This window comes from Calidris pugnax, unplaced genomic scaffold, assembly GCF_001431845.1.
Source record: "Calidris pugnax isolate Ruff unplaced genomic scaffold, ASM143184v1 scaffold161, whole genome shotgun sequence".
NCBI lineage: Eukaryota > Metazoa > Chordata > Aves > Charadriiformes > Scolopacidae > Calidris > Calidris pugnax.
In genome coordinates, this window is record NW_015090955.1 from 1,111,152 (window position 1) to 1,123,378 (window position 12,227).

At 52.7% G+C, this 12,227-nt stretch overlaps 1 protein-coding gene across 1 annotated transcript in view; it reads right to left on the reverse strand.

Annotated features, from left to right (window-relative positions):
- Positions 1-9,931, reverse strand: part of LOC106893797 (neuroblastoma suppressor of tumorigenicity 1) — a 29,346-nt gene extending 19,415 nt beyond the window's left edge. The window contains exon 1 of the mRNA XM_014952021.1: positions 9,751-9,931. Coding sequence (XP_014807507.1) covers positions 9,751-9,773 — 23 coding nt within the window. The 5' untranslated portion in view covers positions 9,774-9,931. The remainder of the gene's footprint in view (positions 1-9,750) is intronic.
- Positions 9,932-12,227: the final 2,296 nt, after the last annotated feature.

Below are 12,227 nucleotides of genomic sequence, written 5' to 3' on the forward strand. Positions count from 1 at the left end.
CTAACACTCCCAATCACCAGGGAAAGGCAGATGGAAAAGCATCATAGAAACAGGGAAATTTTTTCCTTTGTGGGGTTTGGATGGAGTCACAGGGAAAAGGCAGACATTTACACTTTCTAAAATATTTGTTAGAACCCTGTTATTTGTTATTTCCTTCTATTTATTTATCCGGACGAAGATCCAAAGCCCACACTGGAAAGATTCCTGTTGATTCCCAGGGCTCCTGGGCCCAGCCCTTTAACACTTGCAGGGAAGGAGAGGAAAAATGCCTTGTTTATCAGACTGTGTGGGAGGCAGCTCCGTGCTGGGGACTCCCAGCCGGGTGTTCCCCCGGTCACTCTTCACAGCCTTCACCTCTGCTGGAGGACCACCACCATCTACCTCATCGAGATGGGCTCCTAAGCACCTCTCACAGCTCCAGCTCAGATATTTTGAGGTCATTATGGGGCAGGGGGTTTTGCCCTGTTACCCCTCCACCACGCCCAACCTCCTGGATCTGAATTCAGAGAGATGCTTCGCCATCCTCCATAACAAGGAAGCCAGAAAAGGGCATCCTCATTCCCAGGATCTCTGGAGGAATCAGGAGGGCTCTCTGCTAAATTTTCTTATTTCCTGGTGATACAGGAACCACGATCCAGGTACAACACACCAACACCTTTATAACCCTGGCTCCCTAATCCTCCCAGCACTGGTTCCTGTGAATCCCACGGGCCCCCAGTGAGAACATCTGCACAAAGCAGGGTTTGCAGGTCTTGGTTTGGGATAAGCAGAGGGTTTTAGCCCCTGAACTTGCACTGTCATTAATGAGAGCGATGCGGTTAAATACATTTGTCCTCAAGACAACTCTCAGGGCTTACTTCTGCTCCCTGAATACTTTTTTTTTTTCCATTTCAGCAGGGGAATTCTGCAATTCCTGCTAGGAAGAACACGGCTAAGCTGCACACACACACACACACACAAAAACACAGTTCACTTGGTTTTCTGAGCCGAGCATCCCTCATTCCTCAGATGCCAGCGGCTCCGTGCTGAGGAATCCCGCTCCCAAAGGCAAGTCCGAGATCAGAGCTGGGATGTGACCCAAACAGCAATCCCAACCCCCCGGGGAACAGCCGAAATTCCTCCGGAGTCAGCACACAAGTTCACTTCCACATGCCCGATTAGAGAGCAATTTCCTTCTTTCCAATGAAAGGTGGTGGCTGGTTTTTTTTCCCCAGGTTTCTATCTATCTCTACCCAGCGGCAAAGAGGCAAACATTTCTGTCTGTGCTGACAGCCCTGCTTCCCCAGGACCTTTTTTTTTGTTCCTGGAGGGAGTTGTTCAACAGAAAGGTGTTTCTGCAGCACCGGCCAGAGCAGACACATTGCCAGAGGCATGAAGAAGCATCTCTGAGCATCTGGGCTCCTGTCTCACTCTGATACCGAGAAGAAGATGAGTGAGGTTGTGCTCTGCTAAAGCAGAGGACCTGGTCTGGCTTCAGAAAAGCACTTAAACATATGCCTAAGCAACAGAAAGGTGTTTCTGCAGCACCGGCCAGAGCAGACACATTGCCAGAGGCATGAAGAAGCATCTCTGAGCATCTGGGCTCCTGTCTCACTCTGATACCGAGAAGAAGATGAGTGAGGTTGTGCTCTGCTAAAGCAGAGGACCTGGTCTGGCTTCAGAAAAGCACTTAAACATATGCCTAAGCCCTCTCCTTTCCTGAGGAGGGATGTTTTTGTAACCAGGGACCCCAGCGGAACGGCCATGGGTCTGGTTTGTAGAGGGGCAGTCGTGGAGAAGGAGGAACTGGGTATTACCTACAGACCTGGAGCAATGGTGATTTCACCCCATTCTTCAAGCCACCCCGGCGCTGAGCATCGCTCCCCTCCAACGGGCCACGTCCACATGGTGTTTGCCTCCTCCCAAGAGTGCCCTGGAACCCGCAGGGCCACATTGCTAACGAGTAACAAGGTTTATGCCAGTGCCTAGGAAAAATATCTGATGCAGCTGAGTTTGGGAGGGAGCTGGGGCCGGAAACAGCCTGTTCACCACGGCAGCGTGTTGGCTGGCAGAGTTCAAACCAGTCATGCGAACCGAGCTGCCACTAAACCCATTCATCTGACAGCAGCCACAGGGTCGGAGACAAAAGCACCGTGTTCCTTTCCCCTCCCACCATATCCCCCCCCTCCCAGCCTCCCCAGCTGGGAAGGGAAGGGAAAAAGGAAGACAAGGCACCCGAGCAGGTTTGCAAACTCCCGATTAAATAAAGGGCATTGAGCACATTCCTCCCTGACAAGCTAAATTACACGTTGCAGCCCCTGAAGAAACAAGTGTGTGCTCCCCAGCGCTGACCCCGGCCCTGGGCTGCCGGCGGGAGCAAGCACTTCCCCACACACAGGGGCTTCTTTCTCTTCTAAGCACCAGGGGCACATTTTTTTTAATTTTTTTTTTTTAATTTTTTTCCCTGCTAGTCAAAGCTTTTCAAGCAGAAAGTTCAGCTCAGTTCCAGCAGAGCCATCAGCCCGTGAGGGTCTCTCCCCCTCTCCCTCTGCAGGGCAGCTTCCTCCACCACCCCTTGGACACGAATTTGAGAAATCAAATGACTCAGCCCTTGAGCCTGGGCACATCTCAGACTCCGGAGACAAACAACTTCTCACCGCCATGCACAGCTGCAGCCTTGTGGTGAGCGGCCCCGCAGCCCTTTTCCAGCCTGTCCTCAGGACTGAGGAGCTAAGGGACAAAATGTCCAAGGTTGATGGGTCTCAGCTGTACCAGCTCAGCATCCCCTGGAGGCCCAGGGAGCCCAGCAGGAACCCTTTGTGAGAGCTGAGCCTCCCACGAGCCTGGTGGTGGCACGCTCAGATGTTTTGTGTCATCTAGAAGAGCTCTTTCCTCCCATCCCAGGGACTCTGAGGAGTCCCACAAGCCTGGTGGTGGCACGCTCAGATGTTTCATGTCACCTAGAAGAGCTCTTTCCTCCCATCCCAACAGTCCTGGGGACTCTGAGGAGTCCCACAAGCAGGACAGTCCCCGCCAACGCCTGGAAGCAGCTGGGAAAATCTACAGCCTTAACATGGGCTGGAGGACAACCACGGGAATTACCTCGGAGGCCACATTCCCACCATCCAGCCCACAGCTGTTCCTGGCCATTTGGAAACCAAACACTTCTGGAGGAAAATAAAATAAAAAAAAAAAAAAAAAAGATCTAATCAGTTTTACCCTCTTTTTCCAGTGGGAAGTTTACACCATAATACAGGACAAGCCTGCAGGTGGACACGGGGAACATTTCATGAGTAGTTTATATTTATAGGTATTTTTCTTATCCAGGATCTTGCAATTTTGCCAAACACATAAAAACACAGACACAGGTATATTGTGCTCACGGCCACACACGCAGCATCCCAGGTTCTGAGAGACAAGAAACCCTTGAGCTTTACAAACATTTCTCAAAGCCTGTGAATACAGCACAGAAACAGCGTTGGCTCCGCGCTGTAGCTAAGGAAAACGAGGTGGGAAGCCAGGAATCGGCCTCACCTCAGTGCCCAAATCAGTGATTCAAGTCCTTGTGTGAGATAAATATGATCTCAGCGGGATGGACAAGGTGAAGGTTTCAGCTCCTGGTCTGGATCAGAGCTGGGACCTCCACCACCCTCTCCTGCCTCCCCGGACACACTCCATCCTGCCCAACAGAGCCAGCCTCCCAACCAGCCTGGCTCTCATCCCACACCACACCAAGCTGCCAAGAGCAACCCCAAATTGGTGATAGCCACAAATCACAGCGGTACCGAGTCCTGCCTTTGTGTTCAACTACTTATTTGTGCCATTTTATTGAAAAAAGCTGCTGCACGGAGCTTTTCTCCACTTCCAGGAGAAGAGGAAGTCCCTAAAAGACATGCACTGCTCCGTGCCTCAGTTTCCCTGCTTGTAAGACCAGAGACAGGGGAACGTTGTCCTCCGAGAGGGCTCATGGGTGCAGCGAGAGTGGGAAAAGCAGAGGGAGGTCTCTGGAGTGCCAGAATTCCTTCGAGGGAAGAGGCTGCCCGGGGCAGGAAGGGAGGGATGGCTGCCAACAGCCCTCGCCCCACACGATGCGGCGCGTTCCTCGATGGGAAGGTGTTTGGGGGAAACACCAGGCTGTGGGGGGACAGGCTGGGACATCACTGCGTGCTGGGGGAGTCACACAAGGAGTCACACAAGGAGTCACACGAGGAGTCACACGAGGAGTCACACGAGGATACTGGGCGAGGGGGGAAGAGAAAGGACTCCAAGGACTCGGGTGGGATCACTCCTGTGCGTGCAGGTGGCCAGGAGCCATCATCTCGAAATGCTAAAAGGCAATTGATTATTTAAGCACCTAAAAGCAATCAAAGCCACAGTTAAGTGGCTTAATTTGGTGGCAACTGGAAAGAAATATAACCAGTCCCAGAAAGATCCAGGGCACGGCGCTCCTTAGACACGGGATTTTGTCTAAACAGTAACTTCTGAACGCGACAGGGAATTGCCTCTCAGGAATCTCAGCTCAAATAATACTTGCTTACATGGGACTAAAAATACTACAGGGCAGCGCCAGTAGGAAGAGTTTAAATCCAAACCGGGAAAACCTGAAAGGTTGCTGTGCAGTGAAAAAAAAAAAAAAAATCAAAACAACTTGCTTTATTCAATACTTTCTCCTATACAATACTTCCCCTTCTTTTGAAATTTACATTTAGCGACACCTTTGGTAGCTTTCCATTTTTCAATTTGGTTGCAAAAAAAATCCAAAGTGCAACATTCGTTAGAGGACTCTGCAGCTGGGCTGCAGTAGCCCAAATTAATCTGATCAATTCATTAACCAGAGGAGAGGGAAGAGAACTACATCCAGAGGTAATTCTTTAGGACAGCAAGAGAGATGAGCGCTTAACCGAGCTCAGAAGTCTCTTCTGGCTGAGAGCTTCACCCTGCCTTTGCCGAGCTACAAAATCAGGGAAGAAATTACAAAGAAAATAAAAAAGCAACTCCCATTTGGTGTTTAACAGGCACAAGAATCAATCCTAAAAAGTTTTAGATAATGGAGCAAAAGCTGTGGCACTGCTCACTGTGGATCCAGCCGTCCCTGCTCCTTTCCAAAGCAGGACATGTTCGAGCTTCCCTTTCCGTAACGTATTAATTTCCACCCGAGCACGGTTGGGCGATTCACAGGAATAAAGCAGGAACAGAGAAAAGCAGGGCAGAATTTTTAAAGCCCTCTCTCTCCCCCCCCCCCGACTTTGGCCAGAATTTCAAAAGACTTTGGTACATTGGGAGTTTAAATCTGGCTTCTCCACCGTGCCCTGAGCACTGGAGAAACTCATTTTATGCAGCTGGGAAAAAAAATCCAAGCTTCTTTACCTACAAAAGTCATTGGAAAGCTACCTATGGACCTAGATAGGCTCAGAATGGGGTCCTAAAGGAGCTCTGCTGGAAAAGGGACACACTAATGGCCTGTGGAGGAGGCAAGAGTAATATAAACAGTTGCTGGTAATTTATTTCAATTGCTCAATTCCTTCAGCGTTAAGAACAATCACAGCCAGGAAAATGCATCAGCCTGAAGCACAGGAATATCTCCTGGTCCCACCTGCTCAAACAAGGGGCTTCATAGCCCCTAAGAGGAGCAGGGGAACGGGATGGGAGTGAGGACCCGCTGTGCTGGGGACCTGGAAAACAAGCCTGGTACCAGCCCCCAGCAGCAGGAGGTTTTGGGGAGCAGCGGGACTGGGGTGAACTGGGTGAACTGGGGCAAGGGAGAGCATGTGGGGGTTTTATCTGAGACCCTGGCCAAGGAAGGACTAGTCCACGACACGCTGTGGCTAGAACAGTCCCCAGCGGTCGGTGGTATCGGCGTGCCTCGCAGATAATATGAAAAATAGGCATTTCCACACACAGCTGCTGGCAGCGTTGCAGCCAGAGGCCCCGCTCGCGTGTCGGGACCTGAACAAGGGCTCGACTCCCTCCTCCTTCCCCCCGGAGCTGGTGTTTCCCACACGCTCCCTGCCCTGCTGCAGAGCAGCCACCCAGCCCAGAGGGGATCTGCTGGGGCTTTGGCCACGCAGGAGGACCAGAGGTGTCCAAACCTGGACCGTGGATCCAAAACCCCTTTCAAAACCCTCCACGTGCTGCCCTCCAGCTGGGCTGCGCTCCCTAAAGCCCTCTCTGACCCCTGCAAGCACCAGTTTCCCACCCAGAGTGGAAAGGGGATGGTTTTATCTCCTCCCCAGCATCACAGCAGCCACCCAGCCCAGAGGCGATCTGCTGGGGCTTTGGCCACGCAGGAGGACCAGAGGTGTCCAAACCTGGACCGTGGATCCAAAACCCCTTTCAAAACCCTCCACGTGCTGCCCTCCAGCTGGGCTGCGCTCCCTAAAGCCCTCTCTGACCCCTGCAAGCACCAGTTTCCCACCCAGAGTGGAAAGGGGATGGTTTTATCTCCTCCCCAGCATCACCAATGGACACCCCTGACCACTATGGGCATCTCCCCAAAACACCTGGCTCACCCCCACATGCACAATCACACCATCTCAGCCTCTTCCCTTCCTTTTTCGGTGAAAACAGCTTTTTTCCTGGGGCTGGTGGTAAATCCTGGAGCTCCTCTGGGAAGGGTCCCAAGAGCTGTCCCCTTTTCCCCGTGTTGGGACCTCCCCGGGGAGCCCTTCTCCCAGCAGGGCCAGTTCTGCTTTCACTTAAGAGTGAGGTAAACTGGGACCGGCTCCTCCGAATGACTCCACTGGTGCAAATGAGATCAGAATCTGGCACCGCTCGGTCTTACTCAAAACAAGCATAACTGGAACCAGATAAAACCAGTTCTGGTACAGAGTGGCCACCGGGATTATGGTGGTTTTGGGTTTTTTTGTTTTGTTTTGTTTTTGTTTTTTTTAATTTAATTTAGCTCACACGCCGGGTTAAGGCCATCCTGCAGTTAGAGATGGGAGGTGTCTCAGATGCCAACCGGGCTGGCTCTCTGCTCGCCCGGTCATTCATCACCAAACTTGCATATAAAATCAAGCCGTGTCCTCCGCGGCGGGGCTGCGCTCGCAGGATCAGGTTCCCAGCTGCTGGAGCAAGAGGTGGGAAGAGGGGAAGAGAAAGGAGTTTGTGGCTCAAGCTGTGGATCTTCCGGGATCTTTCCTGCCACCTCCCTTCTCCCTTTTACACCCGCTGGGGCCATATCCTGGCCACGACAGCAGAAATCCAGTCAACTTGGGTGCTGTTTTGCCCTCTTTTTTAATCTCTGCTGTACTGCACCAGCCTGCTGAGTTTCGACGACGTAAAACCCAAGGTCTGTGTTATTCACTGACTGCAATATCTCCAATACCGAAGCATAAAAACATGTGGCACGGCGGGGCCAGAGGCTTTTGGGGGTAATGTAAGAGCTCGGTTGCTATTTTCAATTGCTACCAGACGCGCTGGGGGCTGACCTCACACTTGACATTTAGACAGTCCCTCCTAAAACTGCAGGATTGGGCCCAGTAACCACGGAGAAATCAAACTGTGAACCTAATGCTGGTCTTTCCCCCTCTCTGGACAAGCCATCCGAGCTCTGTTATCAAAGAAGGAGGAGGTGAGGAGGTCCGAGAGCGTGACCAAAGCGAGGGTCTGATCCTGACACCGTTTCCAAAGCTCAACTCCAAAGGACTGAAATAGTGGCCGGAATGGGGGTAGCCCAGCTCCACAACTGGTAGGAAGGAGTGTTGGGTTGCTCCGTTCGGAGCTAATTACACCCAGGAAAGCCCTGGCCCCCCCTACCCCGTGTGGCTCCCTCCCTAAACAGCGCTGTGCGAGCAACAAAGCTCTGGGGAACGGCAAGCACAGCTCCCACCAGGGCTAACGGGAGGTGTGGAGGGACAGGCCACCCCTCATTCCCACTCCGGTCCTCCCCCAAAAGCACGATTTTATCAGCCATTCAGGTTTTTTAAGAGTTTGATTCGAGCTGCTGAGAATTTTCTTTGCCCTACACCCTGCTGGACCCGCCGCACTCCGGTCTTGGCTTTATCACAGGGGATCTCCGAGGCTGGGCGAGGAGGAGGTTGGGTTTTTTTAACAGCAGATTTCCAAAAAACGAGGAGCAAAGCCCTAGGATGGAGCAAATCCCCGGCTCTGCCTGCCCCCCAGTCACCGCAGCTCGGCTCCGGGAGCCGGCAGAGGCATCGTGAAGACTTTAATGGGAGAAGCACAGAGCTGGGGCAGGAATAACTGCCCGGGAGTTTCCTCTGCTTCTCGGGCAGGTTTCCCAGGACTGCACCAGCCCAACACCACCTCGGCAACGCCAACACACGCCGCCAGCGAAGCCACTCCAGCACGGGCAGGTCTTCAAGGCTACTTTAAAAGCAGTTTGGCTCAGGGCCCAATCCCGCGCTTCCTGGGCACCCAAAATCCCCTCCAGCTTGACTGTGTTTTTCCTCGCTCCGGAAAGACGACCGGGCACTCAGGAAGACTTTGCTCGTTCACCCCTTTTTTTTTTTTTTTTTTTTTTTTTTTTAAGCAAGACCGCAAACTCCCCAAGCTGGAATTCAGCGCGGAGAGAGGTCAAGCCAAGAGCCCGGATTCTTCTCAGGGCTGTTTGCAAACACTTTGGGATTTTTATACTGAAGGCAAATTCCATTTCCCATCCTGCGGTTTGCAAATTTGAGGCGAGCTGCCTCTTTTGAGATGGGAGACTGCCTTTGAAAAGCAAAAGTGCCCATTGTATACGGCTGATTTTTTGGCTGGTTGGACATTGCAAAGAGGACATTAAGTTCTTAGGCTAAAAATACAAGGGAAAAATCTGAGCCTCGCCGTATCAGTAGGATCTTTCCACTCCTTTCAACAGGGTGCAGATTTTTCCAAAAAAAAAAAACCCAAATCCGCATGGCAAAGCTACGGTGCCCTGACTCCACAAACACTTTGCACGGGCTGAATTTTGAATTGATGGGGTTAATCCTGTACATAAAAGTTAGACTGCGGAGCAGAGCGTAAGTTTCTCGTAAGAGAAATGTGAGTGGGCAATAAGGGATTGTCCTGATCAACTTTAACACAGCCTGAAAACGGGCTAAAGCATGTTCTGTCCCCAGAACATCTCTTCAAGAAAAAAAAGAAATCCCCACTGTGCATAAAACGCAGAGATTATTGTACATAACAAATAAAAATTGCTGCAAATACTTAGACAAACTGAAATACTATGTTACAAGTCGAGAAACAGGTAGAGATATATCGGATATAAGCTTTTGTAATATTCCAGTAAGCACAAAAAGTCTTTGCAAGGATACAAGGATGTAAATTCATCCCTAGTGCAAACTTTTCAAGTAACAAAAGTTTACTGCCTCGCCGTCAGGAAAATTTCCTTCCTTTACGATACCCCAACTACTACCCCCCATCCTCCGGCGCCGCGGTTCATCGATATACTCAACATTCCCCCTTTTTTTTTCCTCGGCACTTTTGTTGGGAACCCGAAAGAGACGGGAAGGACTCTGTACCACAGATGTGCAACCGATAGAGCGCGGCTCCCCAGCTCCTATTCTTTTATTTAATTCGAGCTAAAAGCGGCGGTGGAAATAGTTTAACGATTGCACAGCAGATCCCCCCCCCCCATCCCCCCGAAAGTCCTCCTCATCTGCAACTGATTTCTGCCCGTGGCAATATTCTCATCCTCCCGGCCATCCATCAATCACCCGGGGCGTTGGTTGGGGGGGGGGGGGGGGAGGGGAGGAGGGGGTCAACCCATCACCCCTCATCTCTCCCAACGTGGGACACACACACACACACAAAGCCAAGGGTACTCACCACCCAGGCGACGGCGGGCACATCCCATGGGGTCCGGGGCTACAGCCCCGCGGTGCCCGGCGGCTGCCGCATCCTCGGGGCCCGGGGGAGCCGGGAGCTTCCCTCCTCCCGGTGCCGGGAGCCTGCTTCCCTCCTTCCCTCCTTCCTTTCCTCCTTCCCTCCCTCCTCCCGGTGCCGGGAGCCTGCCGCCTCCCTCCCTCCCTCCTCCCGGTGCCGGGCTCCGGGCGGTGCCGCCGGCCCCGCCGCTCGCTATTGCACAATCGGGGCGGAGGTTTGGGGGGGGGGGAAGAAGGGAGAGGAGGAGAAAGGAGAGAGGGAGGGAGGAAGGAGGGAGGGAAGGATGGAGCCGGCCCGCCCCACCGGGACGGAGAGCCCCGAGAAGCCCCGGGAAGAGCAGCCCCCCCCCGTCCCGGTTCCCGGTGAGCGCCGGAGCCCCGACGGGGCGGCCCCCGGGACGGGCACGGAGCTCACACCGTCCGACCGGGGCGATGGAGCCCCCGGCGAGGGCTAAAAACGAACGGGGAGGGTCCGCCGGCAACGCAGCTCCCTAAAAACGACCTGGCTCTCAAAGCAAAGCTGCCAGCGAAGGTAATTTCCCGGCGTTTGCCCCGGCGGGGACATAAACAAAGGCTGGATGGGGCTCAGGGAGCATAAAAAATCCCGATTTAAACACCTTACTTGATAGAGGGTGCCTGGAGTAGAGTCCTAACCACGGTGGAGACTTTGAGAAAGTTCTCCAACAGCAGAGAGGATGGGTTTATCTTTTTTTTTTTTTTCTTTTTCCTTTCTTTTCCATTCCTCCTTTCCTTTCTCTCTTTCCCTTTCCCATTAAAACCCCACCAGCCCACCACAATCCCAGTGAAGCCCCATTCATCGCTCTCTTTCAGTGAGGATAATCGGTCGGAGGAGCGGAAGGGCTCCGTTTCTGTATAAAGGGCAATTAATCTAATAGAGGCCTCCACATTAAAGGCTGGCACGGCGCTACCCAAATCCAAAGCTACCTGCGAGGCTGCCCCATGGGCTGCGCTGCCTCCTGCTCGTGTGAAGATTTGCATAGAGATGAGAGAAGGAGGAAGAGGAGAAGGTAAGAAAGCACGGGCTGTGCCCAGGGCAGCGTTGGCAGTGCCCTGGCAGCGGCGCTGGGGAGAAGCTGGGAACACCAGCTTCGGGGCTGGGTGTTCACTGGAGGAGGCTGGAAGCTGCCAGCCAAGGAATGGTTTCCCGCTGCTCCTTTCCAGCTCCGGGACAAGAGGATTTTGTAAATAGGACGGCAAAAACCTGCTTCCATCATCACTTTCTTATCCCGCAAGATCCAACCTACGAGGCCCCGACCTGCACCGAGCTGCTCAGCTCCAAAGGGACAAGGACAGACAAAGGAGCAGCTTTTTGCCACGACCACAAACCCCATCAGGAGCCCCAACTCTGATCTCCCATTTTCACCCACCACTCAACTGGAGCTTCTGACTACTCTCTACCTGCTCCAGTGTGACCAGCAGTGAGCTCCTGCCTGGGGGGCTATTTTATTCTGAATAATATAACGAGTGAGACATCAGAAACTTGGAAGCAAGTTCTCAAGTCTGGGGATAAATGAGGAAAAGTAAGATATGGACACGACCAGCTACAAAGCAGCAGACCACGGGCATTAAGGTGAAATTCACCCAAGCGTAAACAGTCCACAGCTCAGTATTTGGATGGTTTTTGTGGGATGCTCAGCGCTGGGGTGTGATTCCTGTGAGCAGAGTGCCAGGCTGTGTGCAGAGATGTTGAGTCCCCATCCCTGGCTGTGTTTAAGGGCTGTTTAGATGCAGTGCTAAGGGACATGGTGTAGGGGAGGACTTTGTAGAGTAGGGTAGATGGTTGGACTCGATGATCCCAAGGGTCTCTTCCAACCTGAATGATTCTATGATCTATGTCAGCCAGCCTGTGGTTCATTCACCGCTTCCTACGATTCACTCCAGTCCCAGTTCTGTGAAGAGCCAAACAGCAGAGAAGGGGAAGCTGGCAATCTGGAAATCTGGGGGTGGGGAGGCAGGAGGAGCAGAGTTTGGGTTTTCTGGCGTCGGAAGAAGCAGGCAGAGGTGCTGTGTGACAGAGCAGGCTGGCCGGAGGCTGAAAGAACCTGCTGAGAGGTTGTCAAAGCCCTGGGCCAACACTTCTCCCTTTCTTCTGGCAATGCCGTATCGCAGCCAGAACAAGGAGTGAGGACCTGATGCCTGCAGATGTCGTTTGGACAGACAATGGCTCCTCCTCATGAGGTTCAACAAGGAAAAGTGCAGGATCCTGCACCTGGGGAAGAAGAATGTCAGGCACCAATACAGGTTAGGGGTGGACCTGCTGGAGACAAGCTCTGAAGAAAAGGATCTGGGGGTCCTGGTGGACAACAAAATGACAACGAGCAAGCAGTGTGCTCTTGTGGCCAGGAAGGCCAACGGAATCCTGGGCTGCGTAGGGAAGAGTGTGGCCAGCAGGTCAAGGGA